The 26,123-nt window shown below is 30.9% G+C and overlaps 1 protein-coding gene across 1 annotated transcript; it reads right to left on the bottom strand.

Moving 5' to 3' along the window:
* Positions 1 to 10,831: 10,831 nt before the first annotated feature.
* LOC25486039 (uncharacterized) lies at positions 10,832 to 11,531 on the bottom strand. The gene has a single exon (XM_013607191.3). It carries the CDS (start codon positions 11,427 to 11,429, stop codon positions 11,046 to 11,048), a length of 384 nt encoding a protein of 127 aa, XP_013462645.1. The 5' UTR covers positions 11,430 to 11,531; the 3' UTR covers positions 10,832 to 11,045.
* Between the last annotated feature and the right edge of the window lie 14,592 nt (positions 11,532 to 26,123).

Here is a 26,123-nt window from a genome sequence, read left to right as displayed (position 1 = left end):
TCTCTTTGATCTTAGACTCGAACCACCACCCCTGCAGCTTGGATCATGCTTGGCATATAAATTAATGGATTTGAATGATCTACAATGATCAATTCAATGACCTCCAACCTTCCAATCCTTTAAAAATTTCATCATATGCAACCCTATCCATCCAAAAACACCGGACCACATCCATAGACATCCATGCAAAGCTTCATCATGCATTTGGAAAGAAAGAAAGAAAGAAAGACAGACAATCTATGAGCCTTATACTAAAGGAATTGAAGCAATACATAAACAATAAGGCCCTCCTTTTCAAATAAAATGTGAGCTTTCCTACCCCCTTCCTTATTTAATTTTTCCATGCTAATCCAATCATGGGGGTTTTTCATCTTCTTCCTCTACATATTTTTCTTTTATTTTTAATTTTCTTTTTATGCTTTCTACAAAAAGTTATCACCCCATTCATTCCATGCCCAAAACCTTGTTATTTTTTAACATTAAGAGAAATAATTGTAATTCTTTTGTATGGATGGGTAAAAGGAAATCAGATGATCATGTGGTAATTCATCTCTAAGTTTGATAAATTAGCAGGTTCCTTGTTATTTTTTCTCAAAAATTTGAAAGCAAGTTTTATAAATCTTTTAAATTCATGATTCCACACACTCTTTGTCTTATAAAATTATTTGAACTTGATTATCTTTTTGTGAAGCTTCCATGGAAAAAATAGATACTTTAAATAAATTGTTTGACCTTAGTTAAATTGAAATATATGAATAGATTTTGAGCTAACCTAAAATTTAAAAGTTCTTGAGCCAATAGAATAGATTGTAGGACAATAAATGGAAACTTCTCCGCTAAGATTGATGACCCTAACCCAGTCATTTCTCTTAAAGGAAATTGACTTCCAATGCCAAGAAAGTAAAAGAAAATTAATCTCGCTAAGATTGGCGATCCTTGCTCGGTTATCTCTCCTATTAGAGGTTGATTCCCATATGCCTCAAAAATCGAAACGACAAGAGAATAGGTTGCTAAAAAGCTTATCATGATTCTTCAAAAATATTTGAAAAATAAATTTAATTTTTCTATTTGACCAAAAATCTAAAATCTTGATAAAAATATTCTTGATTTACGTGTTCTTTCACAAGAAAAATAATAAGTATAACCTAATTATTCTTGAGTTGTGCATTCTCTATTTATGTATTTTTTTTTCGTAAGTTTGTGGAGAAAGAATACTTACTCATATAGGTTACTAATTCATATAGAAACAAGTATAACATAATTTTTTTCTTAATATAGGTTACTCAAAACTGTACGGAACATGACTCAACATTACTAGCACTAACCACTAGGTTATTGATTCATATATGACATAGATTTTACTTATCCAATTATGTGAGAAGAGAAGATAGATTTTTACAAACAAACAAAAGCTAATTTTACTCATATCTCACTTTCAGAACAATACATAAACAGTCCCTAATTTCCATAGTTTTCAAGTATCAAGCATGTAAATAAAGTAACTGAGAGTGAGACAAAATGTAGTGTAAATAAAGTAAGGAGAATTTTAGCCTACCGTATAGTTAAATATCAATTCATTAAAATAGTTAAATATCAATTCATTAAAATTATCTCCCTTTCTTTTTAAGAAAGTTGGTGCTGTAGTTCTTCCGTGGCAACAAATTCTACAAGGCTTTTCTCTGTCACATACTCTCCCAAGTTCGTATCTTCTTTTCGAGAGTGTAGAATACAAAAACTTTGTAGTTAAATGTGTCTAATTTGCACAATTTTAGTATATGTAATTTTTTTCGAAAGTTTCTAAAAAATCGAGAGATTATGAAAGGAAAAATAAAAGTATGGCAATTTGGAGCCCTATACATTGAGTGTACATGCAAAGGTACATGTGATGGGTAGAATAAAAACTCTTATGGGCATTAGGGTGAGAAGCGATAATTGAAAAGAAGAGAAAAAAGTCAAGCGACTGATTTTTAATTCGATGTGATACATTATTCGGTCCCTTAACTTATTTTTAGTTTTTAATATCCATAATGAAGAAAAGGGCATATACATAGATTTGTATCCAGGTTGAATGAATGAAATATGTTGATTTTTTTATTAAAGTTAAAAATACTTTAATTAAAAGATAAAAAAATAATGAATTAGTAAATATAAGCCACATGGGATAAAAATAAAAATAAAAAATATCTACTCAACATGCCACATCATCTTCTGCTTTGCACAATCTGCCAAAAAAAAATAACTTAACAAGCTCCAAAATTTTAATCAAAGAATAAAAAATGTTGAAGAGTATTACAAAGTTTTAAAAGTGATAATTAATTAATCAGTTATAAGATCAAACATTGAGGAAGTGATGAGTTGAATAACTTGAATTATAAAATAAGAGATGTAGTGGAGTTACAAAATTAACTGAAAATAGAGTAATTATTCTATCAAGCTTCTAAGAAAAAATTATTATAGTGGAATCATGGCCAATAATAAGGACAAGGCAAAGATAGTGGAACCATTCGTTGCTTGAAGGCCCTTTATTGGGGTTTTTCCGGTGCTATGTTGCTACAGTGTCATCTCATTGATTTTTTACACAGACCAGATAGAAACTCAACCCATCTTTTGAAAAATGGAATAATAATCTAATTGTATCTTTAGTAAAATTGTACTATTATCCTATATTAAACAATTTCCTAACAAAATTAAGTACTTAAATGTATACCTAAGACATTACATCGATCATCATTGTAGGAGTAAGATTTGTTAAGGGATGAGAAGAAGTAGCCATTGTGGTAATTTGATCAGTGGTGGTGGAAATGGTTTTGGTGTTAGGTATTGTTCTTAATGGTAGTGGTGTAGTGATCAGAAGATGATGAATGATTTTGATGTTGAATTTATGTTTTTTTGTTTTCTGAGTTTGCGGGTGTCTGAGTTCTTGATTTTTGGATTTATGATTTTAGATGATGAAGAAATGGAAGGAAGAAGAAGAAGGAAAATAAATTAGTCGTTGGTGGTTCACGGTAAAATAGATATGCATGATCCAGTGATCATCTTTTTAAAAATAAAATCAAAGGGTTTTTGTCAAAAAAAATCAAAGGGTTAAAATTGTAAAAAATTAATAAGGTCTATGATGAACCACACTACAAATGTTGGTCCACCTTAAACATTTAAGCTTAAAAACTAATAAAGATGACCAAAATAAGTAATGGTAAAATACATAAGGGACCACCTTGAGATGTTTTTTTAGCTATAAGATAATGTTGAAACGAACAATTAAGTTGAGAGACCGACCGATCAATTAAGCATCAGATTATCGATGTCTAAAAAAATACTCTTTCAAAACAAAACCTTAGGCTTTGTCCACATATTGGATTTAATATGTTTAGGTTCATGGTGCTTATGTACGAATTGTGATGACCTAAAATACATTATATAACTTATGCAAATGTACGGTGGATCATCGTATTTATGACATACAATTACCGGTGGTTGTGACACTTGACATAATGAGGTATAGCAAAGGACAAATGACTAAACATGAATATTTGTCTCTCACTACCCATAAAAATAAATCTCAAATCGTTCACTAAACTATGAAAACCTTTTTATTCGAAGTACAAATTATCAAAAATATCAAAACACTCTTTTTATCGAGAAAATAATGAAAAATGAGGAAATGAGGTTATGTATGACCTTTAAAATGACACGCAGCGTAAGTTAACTCACGCAAGATTAACACATGCATGAGTTCACGCCAGAGGCATTTTCGGAAGTTTGGTTGTGAGTGAGTAAAACTTGTTGGAAGAAGAGCATTTTTCAATTTTTGCAATATCATTTGGGCTGATGGGCAAATTGATATATGGATACGAGAAAGGTCGTTGGTCATTGGAACTAACCCAATAAAACGTTAAAACCACCCCCATTCCTTTATTTTCTCACTAAAAATGTTTTTTATTTCTGACCGGATTTTTTTTAATTCTTAATACCCAAATTAATCCTTGTTTTTTTTCCAACATACACAAACCCTTCGGAAAAAGAAGATATTAATTGGTATTTCTCTCTATTCTTATTTGTGAAAACTATCATGAATATGATCACTTCTCAATATTCTTAATTACTTTCGTGAAATATTCAATTTAGATGTGAAATTTAAATGACACTACACGAGGTCATATAAACAACATTCCAAAATGTCAAAGAGTGAAAACGAAATTTTTTGTTGTTTATAGTCTAATGATTTGATACGTGTGTCACAATCACTTCCTCAAATTTCTAAAATGATTTGTACACTACTTTCCAATCTTATGTCCACAATGGCGCCAAATAAATACCCCAATCTATTTATTTGTGGTGACAACTAGGGTATCCATGGAAGAATGGTGGGTAATTTACCCTAACCAATACACATTAGCCATATAAACACATTTTTAAGTGGTAACCATGAACTATCTTGACCCCACCAACAAATTGCTCATTTTCATTGGTTGGTGGGTAAATTACTCACCATTCTTCAAAGGTAATCTAGAAAAAACTTTTATTTGTACACTTTACCCCACACGAAACTTCCTCTCTAGCTATACATATTAATATGTGTATATCGGTCAATATTTTGCTATGAAAGAATGAAGTTATGCAAAATTCAAAACAAATATGTACATTACAAATTAGGATAATGCCAGAGAATTATTCCTCTTGTAGTTTGTCATTCATTGACGGTGGTTTTCTTCATTTTGGAAGGATTAAAAAATTAATTAATTGAAAGATATATGGAAATTAAAACGTTGAACTACTCTTTCACTAGTATATAGGATAATGTTACGTATATACTATATTCAGTAAGGGAATGTACGCAGTATCTATTTTCCACGTATATCTTTTCAGAGTTTAGAATCTATTTTCTTTATTAAAAAAAAAAAAAAAGAGTTTAGAATCTAATTTCATTGGTAGTATTGTGCCACTTTGAATGGATGGATTAAATAAACATTCAAAGATAAGGTACAAGTTACGTGTCTCGCAAGGTTTAAAAAATATACTTGTGTTATATAAACTTTCATCATGAATCAGGTAAGAATCCCTGATTAAAATAAAGTAGGTTTATAAAAAGAAGAAAAAAGAAAGAAAGAGGAATCCCTATATTTTATGCTGTTGTTTTTATAATAATTATGAGTACTTTCCGAGACAATTCAATATTGTCTATGCTAAAAAAGTCAAATGTGATGAGATGATTAAAAAAGAAAGAAAACATTTTTTCTTCTTCTTATTTGAATCGATTGCAGAGAAATATTAGTGAGTCAGTTATGCAGTTAATATGGGCTAGGTTAACTTTAAGATTAACATCTGCTAAATTATTAAATTGATTAGAGAAATTAGGGAGAAAAATCATTAATTTCCTCTCTAAAATTGTTGAAATTAATTTTATTTTCTCTAGTAGAGAAAATGATATTATGCAGTTTTTATTTTTTATATAAGATGATATTGTACAAGCTTAGTTATTTGGCATTTGACCCACATGGACCACATAAGGCCAACGGTAAATGATCATTTAACGTCAATTTTTTCTTTACAATATGGTTTTTAAATTTTATATAAAACACTCTTTTTCTTGTAGTGGTGACCGTTTGTGCACGTGATATCCTTAAATTTATGAAAAGATTGAATCAATTCTAAACACTCAATGCCTAAGTATAAAAAGTTCACACAACATACATAAAATAAACATTGGTGTGTAGTATTTATTTATATTATTTGATTCATGAAAAATAATCATGAATTTGTAAGTTCATTTGATACCCAACAACCTAACACAGGCTATAGACTTGAATGACAAGTTAGCTATAGCATTGGCTTAATTAAACAATATTATATATCCACAGTCCACTTGACTTTTATCATCTAAGTATGTATTATTTATGAAAACAGTTCCCCTTAATTAGTTGAATCATTATTTGTTTATAAAGTCATTGAAATTCCTTGCTTAATGATACAATACTACTTAATTAATTTACATTGCAAATTGCAAGTTATTAACCTGCAGAGATCTTGTAATTTAATACAACCAAGCGAGTGTTATGGAACACTCAACTACATAATAATTTTCTTTATGCCACCTTGTTGTGATGTATCTACGTCATATTATTGGTTTGATATGGTCCATGAGTATAGGTTGATTAATTAATCATACAATATACGTGTCATTTACATCATGGTGGTTATTATCGTTCACTACACGTGGCTTCGTTGTGTCATCTAATTCTAGTTTGGATTTTGAGGATCCCACCACGCTTTCTCTTAATCCTCTTGTTCATTGCCGTCACACATATTTTATAATAAAAGATCATATAAGTTTTATACTTATAATATTTAATAATGATGTTTATCAAAATAATGTTTCTAATTGGGTTACTTCGAAGGGAATGTTAATAATATGATTTAGCTTCCTCGTTTGCTAGTTTGTTGCTTGTTTGGAATATATGCATAGTTGTATATCTAAATTGTTTTTAAAAGAGAAAAGGAAATTATATTGTGTATTTGTTTGCATTTGTTTCCAAAATTAAAATTCTTTTGAAGTCACATGGTTGTGAGAGATACTATATCTACCCAATCATGAAATACATGTGCGGTTCTAAACTTTTCATATTTAATTACAAATTTTATCGTTCTATAGAAAAACTTATGTTAAAAATATATATTAGCTATAATATTTTAAGGGCAAGTATTTGCAAAAGGTGTGTGTCACACACATACACGTAAATTTTTTTAAAAAATAATCTGTCGGTTTACCTATGGGTGGGAAAAAAAATCAAAAACCGAATTGAACCGCTGAACGGAATTAAAAAAAATAAAAAATTGAACCATTACTGTTGTGTATGTCTTCAAATTGTAAAGTTGGGAAGTAGAGAAATCGTGACACAATTTTGGTAATGTCGAGAGCTGTTTTCGCGTCCAATCGTGACACGATTTTTGGCTTGCTGGACAAGATTTTCAGGATAAGGTTGGTCGTACCTTGGGTCGTACGCATCAATCGTGGCACGATTGGGGAAAAACGTGACACGATTTCGACGCTGAAGATTGCTATATAAATGTTCTTTGCAGATTTTGAAGAAGAGCTTGAAGAGAGAGAAACTTGGGAAATCAAAGGAGGCAACTTTAGGGTTTGGGGTCTTTGATTAGAGTTCTCTTGGGTTGGGAAACATTGTAAACACCTTGGTGAGTGAAAATCATTGAGTGTCTTGTTCATTGGTGAGATTGAGAAAAGGGTAGAAATTAGGCTTGTTCTTTGTGAACTTGTCAAAGCTAATTTCTTGTAACCTTTTTGTATCTCTTTGTAAGAACTCATTGATAGTGGATTGGAGAGATCAATCTCTCCTCTAGAGTAGGTTAAGTTTGGACCGAACTGGGTGAACAATCTTTGGTGTGTTTGTTTCTCTATTCTCTCCTTTTATCTTTTGCTTGTGGTTTGTGCTTTTCTTTTTGATTCCTAGATTAGATCTAGGTGTTGTTATTGTTGATTATTGTTTGTGCTCACTTTGATATTGGTTACTACTTTACTTTGCTCCACACATCATAGTTTGTATTGGTGTGATTTTTGTACGGAATTCACAACAATTACTAACAATTCTAAAACTGAACTGCAGTTCGGTTCAAAACAGTTCATTTCGATTAGAAAAAGTTTGGTTCAGTTCGGAACAGTTCAGTTCAGTTCGGTAACTAAAATTCAATTTCGTTTGTTTTTTTTTCATATTTTTTTTCTTTCAAATGTATCAATAATAACAATTCGGTTTAGTTCGAAAGAGTTCAGTTCCGTTCAAAATGCAAACAATTCAGTTCAATTCAGTTATTTTAAATTTAGCAAATAATTCAATTTGGTTCGGTTCACTTTTCATCCCAAACCGAACCATGTCCACTCCAAGATTTAACTTTAAATGCATGATGTTTATTTGATATCACAACCAAGTTATGTAAAAATACATAGTTGAGATTTTATTTTAACCCATCACACTCATTTTCATTTCTTTTCTCAACCAAATTCTTCTACATTTATGTTTTTATTGGATTTTCTACATTTTGTGGCAGCGATCAAATTGAACGAAAACAAGTTGGTTAGTTAATAATTTTTTAGAGAATCCAAAATTAATTATTGGACAAATTATATACTGGTTTAATTTGTAAATGTTTGAAAGATCTATGCATCTTGAATTTGCCATCTAAAACTTTGCTATCTTGTATCTCATGCCTTTATTTGGTTGCTATCTTGTCTCTTCTTCCCCAAAATGCAAACTTGTAGATCGAAACAAATTATTTATTTTTTTGAGAAAAAGATAAAGCTAAAACGGTGAAAGAATTGAACAGACCTCTCCTACAAATGATATGGATATAAAGACACATTTTTTTTCCTGCATTCTTGTGTCATCGAATATGGCAATTGGGTCCACCAACACTCTTCAGACATAATCATACATTCAATGATCAAGTACTTATAATAATGTCCAACATAATCTTGCACAAATCAACAATAACTAGTATACATAACTTGAATTGGATGTGGTATTGTAACTATATAGTTGAGTACCAGCAACATTATATTAGTTTGAATTAAATTAAATTTATATTCTTTAAATAATGTTTCGATTTCGAGCTTTGTGGATGAAAAAAAATAGTTTGATGAAGAGACTGCATTAAAGGTTTTATCGCGGGGTTGGTTTATAAATAAGATTGAAAAGATTCATATGTGAAATTTCATGATTGATAGTATATTCTTATTTGTTGTCTCCGGTCAGTTTGAATTTTAAACATCTTGTTTTGATGCGTTAGACCCCACATACTCTTAGCTTAATAATGTTGCAGGTTAGACCATAGACACCTAGCGAGTGGCCCAATCTATTATCACAATTATTATCTAATCATCATAACTTCAACAAATATGCTACCATAACTTCAAAAAATATGCTACATTTGTTTAGATTTTAGATCAAATAGTTAATTAGCTAGAAATTCACTCCTTAAGATGAATAAGTGGGGAAATTTGAGGTCTAATTCATCCTTATAAAACTGATTCATAAGGTGGGGAGTGTCTCTTCTTTATAAACTCTTATAAAAAATCTTATCTATATGATGTGTGATTCAGACTTTTTCCCAATCTGCATATTACAACGTCCATATGTCAACTGAGCTTTACTCACGAAGATATTTTTCATTTTATTATTATGCTGCATTAGAGCCTACATAACATATAGGCCTTCTTTTATACTACTTTCTTAATTTTCACCTAAAACAGACCATTTTTTACACTAGTCAGATCCTAGGTAAGATATAAAAAAGATATCTGAAAACAAAATTATAATAAAAATATTGTATTTACCAATTACCATATTATTTGTTTGACTTTTTTTTATGTATATATTATTTCTTGACTAAATTGTATTGAAGAATATTTGGTGACACTAAATATTTTAATATTATCTTCTACATTTTTAATTTCTTGATCGATATTGATTCACAATTATATATAGAAAGAATTATTACTAGTTTATTTTAAATTTAGTCACACCTATATCACAGGTAGAGTTAATTGGGTCAAGTCAATTTAAGAAGCAAATTTTTATGAAACAAGTAAATGATAAAGTTTATAATGATAAAAAAAATATCAGTGTTACCTTCAATTTTGTTCTTCTTTCGAAAAATTCTAAAGAAAATAATTTTTCAACTAAGGGATTTTCGTCACTCATATACTAGAAAAAATTGAATGAAATTATCCAAAGTCGTGCTCCACATCTTAAGAGATCTATGGATGATGCAATGAAGATAGATGCACTTGTCGATGGAATTATCATACAGTAGTAAAATTCAACAGAAAGCTAAATTTAGTACCTTGTAATCATCAAGTGATCAAGAGACCTCAAAAGTATCCCAATTATAATAAGCTTCAAACTATATGTAAAATGCATCTTTATTATTAAAAAAATAATGGATGTTGATTTCCAAAGTCAGAGTTGCCTAATATTGTGCTAAAGTTCCTGAATTCTATCCATTATGTATTTTTGTCTAGTAACTTATCCTTTTAAAAGAAAGTTAGAAACCAAAACTTCCTTTCTTAATACAATGAATATAAGCACAAATCAAGACCGAGTTAAGAAACTGGGATCAATTATCCTTCTAAGGAACATTTGTTTTTCGGAAGACTTGGTAAAAAACATACACTTTTCAATCATCGATCACATTGACATCTGTGAGATCCGAATTCTCTAAAGTGAACAATTTTATGAGTTGGTGAAAAATATTTTTTTGATAAAAAAAAATGAGAAATATCTTTGATAAACAAATTAATTTTTAGAAGGAGATGATATGAAGATGAAGAAGAGGAGAAGAAGAAGAAGACCTAACGTTTTTGAATTAAAACTAACGGAAAAGACCAAAATGTGAAAGGAGAGAAAGTTAAGATACCAAAATAAATCAAATTTTAATTAAAGAACCAAAACAATATTAATTAAATAGTTAAGGGACCAAAAATGCAATTTAACCTATATAGAAAAAAAGCATAAGAATGAAAAACCAAGTAGAAACTGTAATATTCCACGCATACAAGTCACACATGATAACCGTTGAAGTTTTAACTTCAAAACCTTCCATTTTATCTTAATCTATACATCTATATCTATCTTTTTTGGTCTTAAAACAACAAATCTATATCTATCTATGATAGTAAAAAACACATTAAAAAAATTAAACAACTATACGTGCAAGAGCAGCTAATCACAGGTTGTAGCCGCAAATTGAAAGGTGCTTGCTTGCTCCATCAATGTAACAATTAATCTTCACAAAAAACATTAAATAAATTAAAAACACAAAATTTAACAACTAAATTCCCTTCATTATTCATATATCTCCAAATGTTATTCTATGTTTTTTGTTCCTCTTACAATCAATGAGACTCCCAAAAAAGTCCAATCCCAGAAACTAAAAAAATAAAGTTACTCCAATCAACTTAACCAGGAAAATGAAAACTACAACAATTGATTTCAATTCTTTCCGTTCCATTTTCCACCATCCAAACACGATCAATGTCAGACTTCAATAAAACCAGTCATCCTAAGAATCGAATTCCTAACCCTGCTCAAATCCCTTCCCTTCAAAGTCCTCCCATGCCCAGAACACATGGAAAATGTCATTTTTCCAGCTAGCCTCCGCGCCATAATCAGGTGCGGAGGCACCATCTCCTCCTCATCCTCGTCCTCCTCATAGCCATTTCCCCTCCGGTGAAATATCCCCTCAGAGGGGATATTCATCGGCATGGACCTCACCATCTTGTTGTCAGCAGCTTGATCAATTTCATCATCAGAATTGATCTCCTCCTTCTTCAGCTTCATCAGCACCTTCTTGTCTTCAGCTTCAGATTGATGAATCTGGTTGAAAAAAAGAACCTCGGATTCAAGAAACTCCTCAGACATGTTTTGGTGAAGTTAAAGCTAAATTAAAACAACCTTTGTTAAAATGTTTTTTGTGTTGTTTAAGGTTTTTTTGGAATGAAACAGTGAATAGGTTTGGAGGCTTGGAGTTGAATTTATAGAAAACAGAAAAGGGGGAAAATTATTAGAAAAGATTATAATTATTATTATTATTATTATTATTATGAGAAAAAGAAAAGAAACGTAGTGAGTAAATTACTTGTGATTTGTTTGTCATGTTGTCAGATGGCGTCATCACAATGCATTGAGTGCGGTCCCTCCCTTCCCTGCGTGACTCTCTTATGAATCAACAAAACCACCACCTTTGTTTTTTCTTTGGGTCCCACTGTTTTTTTTTTCGCATTTTAATTAATAACTTTTAATTTTTTTTCACGCGTCAAATTCATCTATACACAACTTTAAAGACTAATTTTTTAAACAAAGCAGAACAACAATAATGATAAAATATTTTTAAAGTTGAATTCAAATTAAAATCTTCAAGTCTTCTGATTTTGAAAAAACGGTTTGGTAATTCAAAGTTCAGTCATAAGCTTAATATATTTTGACCAAGAATTATTTTAACAAAAGTCGAACTTAAGTTTTATTATTTAGTAAAACTCTATTATCATTTGAGTCAAATTAGTTGGTTTACATATTCAAGTGTTTTTGGATTAATTAACTTGTAACTTGTCACTTTGGTTAATCACATTATTTTAATTTGACACTATTGTGAGTTTCGTGTTTCTGCATTTTCCATTCTTTCTTCTTACCATTTTTCAGTTTGTAGTTATCCAAATCTAATCATTATTCTCCTCCACATTATGCGTGAATATGATATTATGACAATTGACACGTTATCTATTTGGGGTCTAATTAACTATTGAATTCAGACCAGGTTCAAATGGCGTGTGTATTTTAGTTAAGATATGTAATGATTACATATTCTTTGTAATTATCATATATTTACCTCCACGAAATAATTACGCGTATGCTTCTATTTTTATGTTACATAATTTCATTTTTTTCTTTTTTTTTATGTTTATTCTAGGGTACTTTTTTATTATTAACCAATAGTAGAAACTTTGCACTTATAACATTTTAATTGAAAATATTTATTCATTGTTACGTGTATTTTGCAATTGCAATATCCATTATACTTTTCAAAGAAAATGAAGTCTCTTTTACTGCATTACTTTAGATAATGCTCCCTCCGTTTTTAAATATAAGTAAAATTGACTTTTTAAATTTATTTTATTAATGATGTATGTGGTTTATATTATAAACCGTATGCATTATTAATTAAATAAACATAAAAAATCAATTTTACTTATATTTAAAAATGGAAGGAGTAACAGATCCGTGAATGTTCTGTACATCTCTTTCCCGTGGTACTTTCTTAACTGATTGGTGATGAAGATCCAGCCAAAAGTGTACTACCAGTAAAAGTTTTGTTACTTTCTTTGTGTTTTTTTTAAATACTCCGTCGGTTTTAAAATGAGTGTTGTTTTAGATGTTTACGTACATATTAAAAAATGCAATGATTAAAAGAAAGAGAATGATTATTTTACCAAATTATCCTTATTAAATATTGGTTAGTTTTAAAAGTAATACTTTGGAAGTAGTGTGTAGAGTATTAATTGGAGGTACAATTAAAAAGAAAAATTTATTATTGCATTGGAAACTGAAAGTGACATTCATTTTAAAACATTTTTTTTTGCTAAAGCGACACTCATTTTAAAACGGATGGAGTACTTGTTTAGCCTTTTCTAAAATTGAAAAACTCGTTAAAAATTTCATGATAATTATATAATTAATTCTACATTTTTAAAAGGATATGTATTTCATTGTTGTTAAATTTAAAAAAGATGAATTTAATTTGAAAGAATACATATTGGTACATGGTTTTTTCTTTTGTTGTTGTTAAAAGTTGTATTAGTACATGGTTTTTTTTTAATTGTTGTTAAATTAAAAGTTGTATTATTGGTACATGGTTATCTACAAGGTGGAGTCATGCATTTTAATTAACACGCGGTTCTCATAATTATTAATTTGACCGGTACAGTTATATGAAACAAACGAACAAATAAAGGAAGAAAACATAGAAAACATTTCAGGCGGGACTTATTTTCATTTTTGAAAAACATATCATCATGATGAAACGGATAAAGTTCACATGTAATGAATTATCGAAGCATAGATAAAAAACTGAGTCATCCCTCAAAAAAAGAAACGAGTCAAAAAATGCATATATATAAACATCACTTACAAATTTTTTTACACACTCACATATAATAAAATCATTTCATGTTGTCATGCACTTCAAGTTAGCTCTTATAAAAGATCTTGATAAATACCGGTTTGGCATAATTCAATTGGATAAAAAGTGTAAAAAGGTTTTACACCGTCCGTGTATCAAAATTAATCTCATATAAATTGAGCATTTTTTTTACTCACATATAAATTGAGCTTAATAAGACGCAATGATGATGTAAAATAATTTTACAACACCATCCAATAAAAATTCATGATACTAGAATAAATTATAACCGGTTTTTAAAATTATGAAACTAAATCGTTCTCGTGAGCATCACATTATATATGCACGGGTTGCGGTTTAACCCCGTATTTCCTCCTTATTCATCAAGGGTAAATATTTAGTCGTTAGACCATTTAAAAAAATCAAATTATGTAACTAACTTACATTAATGGTGCACGTGTTTTTTGTTTTTCTAAAAGGATTACATTAGTTATATAAAATTTGAGAGTCTGCAGAAACTGAACGATTTTAGACCGATCTCTATGAATGAATGTTTATATAAAATTTTGGAGAAAATGTTGGCTAACCGTCTCCTAAGGGTTTTTGTCTGTTTGCATAAAAGGTAGGTGAATATTTTTATAACAACTTGATTGCAAATGAGATGGTTGATGAAGCGCAAAAAAAAATGTTAAGAAATTACTTCTCTTTAGGGTTGATTTTGAAAAGGCGTATGACTCTGTTAACTGAAACTATTTAGAGGTGGTAATTGCTGAAAACGAATTTTCTTGTTTTTGTTTAGGAAACGGGTTTTCGAATGTATTTCCATGGCGACGACATCAATGCTTGTTAATGAGAGTCCAAAAGATGAATTTCCTTGTGAGAGGGGACTACAACAAGGTAATCCACTATTTTCTTTTCTATTTTTACTAATTGCTGAAATAATGAATGTGATGATGATTGTTACTATAGAGACATGTTTTTTTTTTCTTTCTTTCTTTCTTCTGGTTATGATGTTGGAGGTACCAGATCACTGAATATTTCTCATTTATAATTTGATGATGACACATTGTTGTTGGGGAAAAAGTTGGGCTATTGCTAGAGCTCTAAAAGTGGTTCTTATCTTATTTGAAGTAATATCATATTTGAAAGTGAACTTTCATAACAATATGTTGGTGGGGGTAAATGCTTCTGATTCGAGGTTAAATGAGGAAGCTTTGGTGTTGAATTGCAAAACTAAAAACATTTCATTTATGTAGTTAGGTTTGCCGATTTGGGTTGGTGGGGTGGTAATACCTTGGATTAAAAGGAAACAACCTGCTAAGAAAAGGAGAACGGAGGCTTGAGGGTTTGGAGGATTAAAAAAATTTAACTTGGCATTATTAGGTAAGTAGTGATGGAGGTTGTATGTGGATAGGGATACCTTATGGTTTAAGGTGCTTAAATTGAGATATATGGTGAATGTAGGTTGTATTAGAAAAAATGGGCATATAAGATCGGTTTGATCGTGTCAGATGAGATATATTCATAGGGGTGATGGAATCGCACTTGAGAGATGCTCTAAGGATAAGGTTTGTGGGATGGGGAAAAAATTTATTTTGATGAGATGCTTGGATAGAGGGGGAGATTTTTGATAGGTTTAGAAGATTGTATGCTTTAACTAAGAATTGTTTTCAAACAGTAGTTGAGATGTATCCTTTAGGTTGTACAATTGGGGGTGATGCTTAAAAATAGCGGTGTCGGTTATTTGCATGGAGGAGGAAATGCAGGGGGAGTGTAGTATTGTAGTGAGCTTTTTATCTAACATATTTATGGAGATTGGTTTGAAATATAGGTTGATTTGGCAACTAACATCTGATAAGGTTACACTGTCAGTGAGATTTATTAATTGTTCACAGTTGCAAAAATGATGTATCGTATAAATTTCATAATATTATTTGAAACAAAGTTGTCCCGTTAACTATTTTTCTCAACAAAAAAAAAAAGTTGTCCCGTTTTGCTAATAAAGTTTTCAGTGAGATTTATTAGTAAATTTTTTTTTGGGATTAACCCAAGCACGTTGCTTTGATAAAAATGTACAAGAAAATTCTGTCCAAAATCATGAAAAATAAGAGATTTTGTTTTCTTCTACCAAAACTATGTACGCACAGTTCCTTATAACCCGGAAAGATTGTAATAACAGCTTTGTTGGTGTTCATACAAATAAAAAAATATCGAATCTTCAACAAAAGAAAAATTAAGGAGAAATTATTTACTTGAAGGTTATGCTATAACTTGCTTGTGAGAATGTTGTATTGAACCGGATTCTGACGAAACAATTTATTTGGTCACTACAAATTCTAAACTTTTACGTTCTTAAACATCTAGGAATATTTATAGTATTATTCTTTCTAGTACTAATTTAATTAAAGATATAGGCCCAGGGAGGGGGCAACCATTATGCTTATTACTAGCATATTTTAGATCTTTTTTGCTAAAAATAATGGACTGCAAATTGCACTGTATATGGACAAATCTTACAAACTACTCATCTTACAAATAGTGCCAATGGCACTTTTCTTACGTATTGCCCATTTGTAATTTTACAGGTCGATTAACTTTTTGTTGTACATCAGTAATCTCCCCCACAAGCAATTGTTGAGATTAATCACTCGAGCCTTGTAGATCTAAATGAATGCCAAAATCCTCTTAAGAATCTTAACGTTGCTGCATGTACATTGTTGAATTCAGGACATTGGTTAAGTTAGAAGAGACTCATATCATCTTATTTAAACACTTTTGAATTTAAGGGAAGTTTTATGTTTCTGTAGAATATACTAAAACTCATTAGAAATATTTGTCATATTCAATTTTTATTTTTATTTACTAAAAGAAAACTACTTCATTTCAATGCAAATAGAATTCAAAATAACTTGCTAAAGAGCCATACGATACGAGGACTTGACATAGATGTAGCATGAAAGTATCGTACTAGTATTTATTATTTGTCTACTAATAAACGTAACCATAAATTTGGTTCAAGACATAAGATATACTTGCATTCATGGATAAGATACTGTTCAAGATCGAAAAGATCCTCCTTTTGCTTCTGTATATTCCGAAGCATCTTCAAATTTAAGATACTATTATTTAAGAAAATATATTGAATTCTCTTTTAAGTTTCACCCTAGTTTCTATTCTTGCAATATGTGGAACAATTCTTTAATGGACTTTCTTTGGATAAATTTGTTTCTTTAATTTTTAATTGTTTGAAATTAAAACAACTATATACATTCAAGAAAGGATTTCTCTTTGATACATATTTCTGATTTCTCTTTGAATTCATCGTAAGGATTATTTTATTTTTTTACAGGGATTTCTCTATAAGCCTAGAGTTATAAAAGACATCCTCCAGGAAAATATACTTGTTTGATCACAAAATCAAATGTATAATACTTAAACACATATGAAGATTTATAAAGAAACCCTTATCTTCAGAATATTAAATTAATTTTTTTTTTTTTAATACTATAAAAGTGTCTATTTGACCAAACAAGTATGTCTATCCTTCATGTTTTCCATATGGATACAAAAGATTAGTGAAGTGACCAACTAAGTAGCTACTGCCAAACTAAACACATATTCTCCCCATTTTAAAATATAAATAAAATTTGGTCAACCAAAATTAACGTATTTAATTCAAAATTTGTATTAAATACATCAATTTAAGATGATCCATTTTTACTTATACTTTGAGATAGAGAAAGTACACCAATTTAGTATAATTTAAGAGTGCAACTGTATCATTTGAGTGTATCATTTATATCTCAATTATAAGTAAAAGTAACTTACTACATAAATATTGAGAATAATGGTTAATTCCATTTAATTTTCTCAATATAATCAAAAAATTATAAATTTCTTTAGATTTAACTTTGGATGGATAATTTTTTGGTACGAAGATGGAGTGAAAAATACCATTTAAAATTAAACTCACACACATATTTAAAAGATTTTAAATTCGATTTCGATTAAATTTCTTAGGTGAAAGGGGCGCTAGTAACTATAAGATGACTCGGAGGTAAGTAAAATTTGACCAAAAATTATATTTGCCACAAATCAAAGTCGAGTTCTTTCGAACGATTTATCTTAAGTGAACTCAATAACCATCCGATAGGGATGGAAATAGGCTAGGCTGAGCTAAGCTTGCAAAGCCTAAGCCTGACCTGTCAAACTTTTGTAAGGCCTAAGTCTGGCCTACGGCCTGTCATACACTTACTTTTTAGAGCCTGATTAGGTCTGCTGGTCTATTTAAAAGTCTATTTCATATGAACATATTTAAATAAGTAATGTGATCTAAGGTTAAATAGACTAGCAAGTTAATAGATCAATGATATTAAACTCTCTTTTGATATTTAACATGAAGTTTTAGAGAACTTTACTATATATCATATCACATTTCAATTCTAATTTATAATAATACATTTAAATATGTGAAAAAATAATGTAAACTAATAAGCTTAAATTACTTTAATAAAGGTTGACAAATTTATAATTTAATTCAAAGTAGAGTATATAATATAATAATAAAAAATATTATTCATATTTACATAAGTAGGCCGACCTAGTAGGCCTGAAAGGCTTTTCTAATAATATGTGGTCTGACCTTTTAAATTAAATAAACTTTTAAAAAAGTTTGGGCCTTTCGTATTTAAGAAAAAAACTTGATCTAACATGTCGACTGTCATAGACCCCTGTAATCCGGTCTGATCTATTTTCATCCCTACCATCTAAGTTTAGTAACTTGGTTCCCAATGCGGACAATATAATTTGAATTTAACTTTACTAATTGAATGAAACTTTTTTATTAAAGGTATTTTAAAATCTTTATTACTCCAAATGTTTTAGACCATATTTTCAAGGTATATGGTTAAATTATGTTTTAGACCAACAAATGTTTTTTTCTTTTTTTGAGGGACAGACCAACAAATGTTAGTTAGCCGGTAATTAAGGTTTTGGGGAATGACGATAATGATTGATTTTGGCTAAAAAGTGTAGTTATAAAGGAATCTGCCTGTGTTTTGCTGCAGCTCGGCGTTTAATGCGGCTACACTTTCCAAGGGAATAATCACGTGGGTCCTACACTGTCTGTCACCCTACTCCAAATCTTTGAAATTTCATCGTGAGGGGTGTGTTAAGAGTCCCACATCGGACAGGACATGGCCTGACAATGTGTTTATAAGTGGGGGCAATCATCACCTTAAAAGCCGGTTTTGTGGGGTTGTGTTAGGCCCAACCACCATTTCTAAGATAGTATCAGAGCCTCCTCCAAGATCCGTTGGACCACCTGCTATCAGGTTTCCGTTATCGGGCCACCCACCATTTATGTCCACGAACCAAGCCCAATAGTGCTGGTCGTGAGGGGGTGTGTTAAGAGTCCCACATCGGACAGGACATGGCCTGACAATGTGTTTATAAGTGGGGGCAATCCTCACCTCACAAGCCGGTTTTGTGGGGTTGTGTTAGGCCCAACCACGATTTCTAAGAATTTCTAACGTCACATGCCACTTATAAACGTTCCTATAGGTGATGATCTCATACTTTTAACAAAAACTGGGCAAATAGTCATTTTCCCATCTAAATGTGTATAATAACTTCCCCCTCTCCTCCATATTAACCGAGTCATTTACTTATTTCATGCGTATTAAAAAAAAATTATAAATAAAGGGAAATGTTAACCATTGCCTTTAAGACATTAGATAAAGGAATAAAAATAAAAATTTTGTGTTGGAAAATGATAAAAAATTGTCAAGTCAACTTAATATTGGTTACCTTAACCATTGCCCTCATAGCAAGATCCATAAATAAAAAGAAAGAAAAATAGTTTTAAATGCTTTTGTTACATATTGATGTATTTTTCACTATCATAAATACAAAATGTAAGTAATATATTGAATTGAGAGTGGTGAAAGTAGTATTAATTAGAGCTATAAAAGAAAAAAATAATAATATTGTATTAAAATATAAAGTGGCTCAAACATGTTGAAACATTCTTTTTTAAAAATGATTCAGTTATTATGAGACGGAGAGAGTAACAAATAAACAAACTAATGCTCTAAGAGGTAATAACCACTTTGATATTTGAATGTGTATATACTAGTGTCGTGCCCGTGCGATGCACGGGTAGGGAACCGTCAACATTTAACTATACGCCGTCCACATCCCACACCACGCCAAATCACATAATCATATCCATAGTTCCGATCGACAACGAACAACACACCGATAGACGATTAACGACGAGTACATTGTTTCCGAAGTAAAAAAAAATTATCGGACTCCTTTCCTCGGGATCAATTAGATCAATATTTACATACTCCCTCCATTCCTTTTTAAATGTTTTTTACCGTGATTATTCATCACTATTTAACTTCGGTTTTGGTATTTTAGGGGTATAATTAGTCAATTACACCCTTATTTTGTTCAACTACGCTTATATTATTCAATAATACTAACTAATGTTGTATATTTGAAAAACAAAAATTTATGTTTTTAATCAAAGTTTGCGTGTTTGTTCTAAAAAAAAATGTCTCCTGTCATCTTAAAGTCAAAACAACTTTTTTTTACCTATGATAATGGTCTGATGGAAAGTTTAGATTTTAAAAATAAGATGAGTAAATGAATTGGAAGAAAAAGTTAATTCTTTCTTATCTTTTTACTAAAGTGAAGTTGGAATAACTTTGATACAGACTTAAAAAATAAAATTAAATACACAATATTAAGAGAATTGAAATTTTTTGTCTTGAAATAATGATAAAGCGCACAAAAAAAGGGCAGAGAGATTCGTTGGAGAAAGAGAGTAGTAACTAACAATTGTCAATCACATATTAAATCGATCAGAAAGATAAAGACTGTGCAAAAAAAAAAAAATTGATTAGTAAATTAAAATGATGTGATAATAGGAAAAATTTGTCAAAATTTTAAAATAGTATTTGATTATGCATTTCGTTTGTGAAAATAGTCTCTGATGTTGAAATGTTTAAATAATATTGTCATATTAGTCTTACAATATACTTACAACAATGATAAATGAACACAAAATTTTAGACACAATACAGACACCACAGTATAAAATACATATTTTTTATTTTGTTTTTTTTCTTCCTCTTTTCTCTGTTCCCCTCCCTTACTGTTTCTTTTCTCTCCCATCTCCACCCTCCAATCAACACCTCCGACCATTGACCACCGGCGACCGTCGCCGTTTCACCATCTCAGTTTCTTCTCTGATCTCCGTTCACCACCATCCTCCGACCACAACAACCATTTTTCTCCTTAGATCTGTATTCACACCACCACCACCGCCGCCAATCAACCTTCTTCTCAGATCGATTTATCACCCACCGCCACCATTGTCATCACCGTCCACACCACCACCGTCGACTGTGTTTGCACCGGAAACCAGCTTCTTCTTCTTCTTAGGTACTCTCTGACTACCAGCACCCGCGAGCTGGTTCGCCACCGCTGCCACCTACATCAACCCCTTCCATCACCGCCACAATCAAAGCTCTCTTCTCCTCCGCCTTAACCACAACTAGATCGGAGAGAGATTTTAGGGAACGAAAGCACATAACGATGGGGGAGAGATGAGAGAAGAGTGAGATTGGCATGGCAGAATTACGAATTTGTCCTTGCACTTCAATTAGAATTACGAAAATGCCACTGATGTCGTATTTGTGTCAAAATATATGTGTTTGTTTATCATTTCTGATATACTTATTGTTATATCAATCTTTATAAGTACTTACTTATTGTCAATTTAATCCCATGAAAAGAGTTATTGTGAACATTTTTTTGAACAAAACTTATTGTGAGCATTAAAGATTATTTTAGCCTCAGAGACTATTTTGACCAACAAAATGCACAATCAATGACTATTTTGGAATCCTGATACATTGAAGGACTATTGTGATTAATCATTACACATTCAAGGACCAAAGTGATTTTACCCCAATGCTTTAACATATCAAAATTACAAAACAATTCCTGATTATGCACTCGATAAATCAAAATAGTATTTGACATTAAAATAATTTGTTAATACGGTCATATCTTTGTTAATACTGTCATATCATTTTCTCAATATATTTATCTATTGATATATCAATCTCTATATGTATGGGTGTACACAGGCTGGGTAAACCCTGAAAAACCTGATCAAACTCACCCAAAAAAGCCTAATAAAGTGGGTTGGGCTGGATAAGTGGGTGAGTATGGTTTTAAAAAATGAAAAACTCGTAAAAATAATGGGTTTTGGGTAAAATCAAACTCCGACACAATAAACTCACTTATCCAATAATGTCCATATTTTTAATTTTTACTTTCATAGGGAAGGAAGAAGGAGAATACCAAATATTTTGGTCATAAATTAAGTCTAATTTCTAAAATTAACACAAGACATCATCCATATCGAAAATCAAAACATGCTAGAGTTATAAATTAGGATGTTGCCCTTTTTAATTATTTTGATGGTAATGCAATTTTATGTAATACAACTTTAGTTTGTTGCAACTATTTTATAATGAAATTTATTACTTGATATTATCATTTATTATTTTATAACACTAAAGTATAATGAAAATATGTTACACATCATTTTTAAGAAAGTAAAAAAGTTGAACGATTTTTATGAAAAATATATGAGGACTCGTCATTTAGTCATTCAATATTAACAAAAATAAAAAAGAGAAAAATAATTTGGTTAACATATTACCCAACCCAAACCAAATCGGAATTTAGTGGATTTGTCCAAACCGTCTCAATAATATAACGGGTAATTATTTTACCCGACCTAAACCGGAGTGCCATATATGTTCGAGTCTTAGGTTTGGCTAAACTCAGCCCAAATCGACCCAAGTACACCCCTATCTATAAGTACTTATTGTCATATCAGTCTCTATAAAAAAAAGACTTACGGTCAATATTGAGACAATTTTAACGTCAGAGACCATTTTGACCAACATAGTGATCAATCAAATATTATTTTGAAATTTCGATATATTGAGAGAGTACCGTAAAGACTCGTTACACATTCATAAAACGAAAATGACTATCTGGTCCAAAAACCTTACCTCCTCGCACCCAATTTTCGTCCCTTTGAAACTCATAGTTCACTCACCCATTTATGTTGTAACACCCCATTCCCATATATACTTTATTTAAATAAATAAACATACATCAGAGTCATAAAATCCACATGGGCATGTCACACTTCATTTTCAAATTTCTGAAATAGAATATAAAAATCTATTTATAAAATATCCAAAGAAAATCGTCGTTTAATATGCAGCGGAATATTATCATTGAAAACGTCAACAACTATTTAAAACTCCAAACAATATCTTGGCATAAAAGCCCAACCAGAATAATTCATAAATCGTAGGGCTACAACATCATTAACCAAAATTTGATACATAGAATGAAATAAAACAATAAAATCCCATCCCACGTATCAGAGCCCTAGACACTTTGAGCCACCACCTACTACTCAGGATCACCTGCAAGTTACCCATAGGAAGGGCAACATTTTCAAGCAGAAGGGGTGAGATTCTCAATCAATAAAAATAATATATAAAAACATCAATTGAAAATCTAACACCTTACAATATCAAAGATTATTCAATAAGCATAATTATTTATCATCAACAACAGTCATTCATAATAGAATCCAATCAACAAAATGCAACTCATGTTATGACACGACATCCCCATCTAGAACTCCTCAATAAATGCAAATATGCATGTGGTACCGTAATTCAGGGCCGTGACCCACACCGCTGTCGAATGGTTAAAGCATTCTCAACAGGACCTAAGTCCTCACCGCTCCACACCGCTTTGAACAACTAGTGCTCCACCGCTTTGAACGACGAAGCGTTCCAGAGCCGAAGCTCTCCCACTTGATGATTAATGCAACTACCCAACCAGTGTATATCTACATACAACTCTACTATTACATATATATTAATATGACTCATCACTTCTCTTAATGCAACATGTTCATTCACCTAGTTCACACATTTCAACATCTCCAAAAATTCATAGAAATCAACCAAACCATTCATCATTATGTTTAAAGTAGGATTAGATACCTAAACAAGAGTTATACAAGCTAAGGAAACACATAAGAAGTACAAAAAGGGGTCTCCTAGCTCACAAGCAGGGTTCAGAAAAGGCTGACTAAGGTTCACTTCGCTTAAGCGACGGCTAGTTCGCTTAAGCGACCAGCTTACAGTAGGCTCTGGGCTCAGTTCGCTTACGGGTCGCTCACGGTTCGCTTGAGCGAACTTTGGACAGAATCAAAATGGTTTTTCGCTCACAGGGTCGCTTACCATTCGCTTGAGCGAATTCTTGGCAGAACCAAACTTAATTTTCGCTTACCAGTTCGCTCACGGTTCGCTTAAGCGAACGGGTAAAATCGCATTCTGGGCAGCTTGCTTGAATGCTCGCTTAAGCGACGGATGCTTCGCTTAAGCGACCATTCGTCTGGACAGTGCAAAACCTACGGTTTCAGACCACTTCTCACTCCAAAAACTCCATTTTAATCCCCTGATTACCCAAAATATATTCCAACAGATGTTTACAGGTCCAATATACAACTAGGCATTATAAAGAAACACAATTCAACCATCAACAGCAACAATCACAGAATCATCCTATCATCATCCACATATTCATCAATTCATACAATTCATCAAAATTTCAATCAATTAATGGATTGTAGCAACAACATGGATCAAGCTTTCATTCTTAACATTAAATTCAGAGAAACTAACATCATCTTTACTCATTCCATCAGAATCATCATCAAACCCTAATTTTCATATTATTTTTCAAAAACTATTCAATTAGGTCAATTTCAGGAATTATAGATTATGATTATTGAGAGATAGTCTCACCCTTACCTTAGAATTGCGAAGACAAAGAAAACACAGCAATCGATTCTCTAGTTCTTCTCTCTTGGTCTTCTCTCCTAGCCTTAGCTTTTCTCCTCCCCAACTTGTTTTCACGTTAAACAGTTTTTCTCCCTTTTTCTTCCCTTATTCCCTCAAAGTGTAACTTCCCTCATTTCATTAAACCCCTCCTAATTACTATTAATTTCCAATTAATCCCTAACCTCCTAAAATAATCCCTTTTCTCTTATTATCCTATTTATATTAAATAAATTATATAAATAAATACTACACACCAAATAAATCACACATATGTTATAAAATACGTAAAAGACTCTAAATAATTCCAAAAATAATAGAATAACGACTAGGGCGTTACATATGTTAGCAAGGCTCAAATCTAAAAGGATATTGCTAACCGGTACCAATATCATTTGGGCACTATTTAATATTCTCCAATTTAAAATAGTTACTCCAACTTTAGAGTATGTTTGATACTTAGTATTGATTAGAACATCATAATGTAGAACAACATAAATATAATAACGTATGCCGAACTTTGAAAGTATGAAAAATGCTAAAAACTGTCCTTGAAACGCCACTTAAGAAAACAAATATAGTGAAAATATTTTGGAACTTTGTAGTGTAAAAAATGCCATTTTTAATACAACTTTTTCTTCCTTAGTGCCTTCGAGTGCTCTTGAATAGAGACATTGGTTAGTAAGACCCTAAAAGTATGAAACAACTTTTTGTCTAGTACGATGTTTGGTGGATAAATGATTATTTTGATTGACAACTTGTACTTTAGACAAAAAATTGTAGAAAGTTGTAATATAATTTAGTGAGAGACGCAAATTTCAATTTTCGTCCAATCCATTATCATTAAATTTATTCAATCTTAAAAACAGTTTTACAATCAAACAAAATACAATTAGAGTATCTCAATGACATATACTCAATGATATAAGTATGGATGGCGAAAAAATCCGCATCCGTGGATATCCGCGGATAAAATCCGCCACGGGCACGGAACGGATACCTTAATGTATATCCGTGGATAAAATAAATGGATTTTTTAACTATCCGCTAATTAATGGATACGGATGTGGATTTAATGGTATCCACACCCGCAAATATTCATATCTGCTATTAAACCGAGTAAATTACATAAATAACCTCAATATCATTCAACTTCCTAAGAAAACACCCTAGGTATTGTGAGTGTTATTAGTTATTACGTTCTTTTAAAAAGAAGTGAAAATGGTTGGGATCGTTGAAGCTTTGTTTTTGTTGAATATGATGAGCTTTACTTATGTTTTTGTTAAATCAAATAACTTTATTTTTATTAAATGTAAGTGACTTTATTTATATTTTTGTTGAGTCAATGATCTTTGTTGTTATTGTAATGTATGAATATTATGTTTTGCTAAAAATAAAAGAAAATGCATGTGAAGAACCTTTGTTTCTAAATTTTAGCTAAAAAAAATTAAACAAATTTTTTATTTTATTTTTATAAAT

The sequence above is a fragment of the Medicago truncatula genome, chromosome 2, assembly GCF_003473485.1.
Source record: "Medicago truncatula cultivar Jemalong A17 chromosome 2, MtrunA17r5.0-ANR, whole genome shotgun sequence".
Taxonomy (NCBI): Eukaryota; Viridiplantae; Streptophyta; class Magnoliopsida; order Fabales; family Fabaceae; genus Medicago; species Medicago truncatula.
The sequence above is the reverse complement of the archived record's forward strand: the minus strand, read 5'-3'. Positions and strand labels throughout refer to the sequence as shown.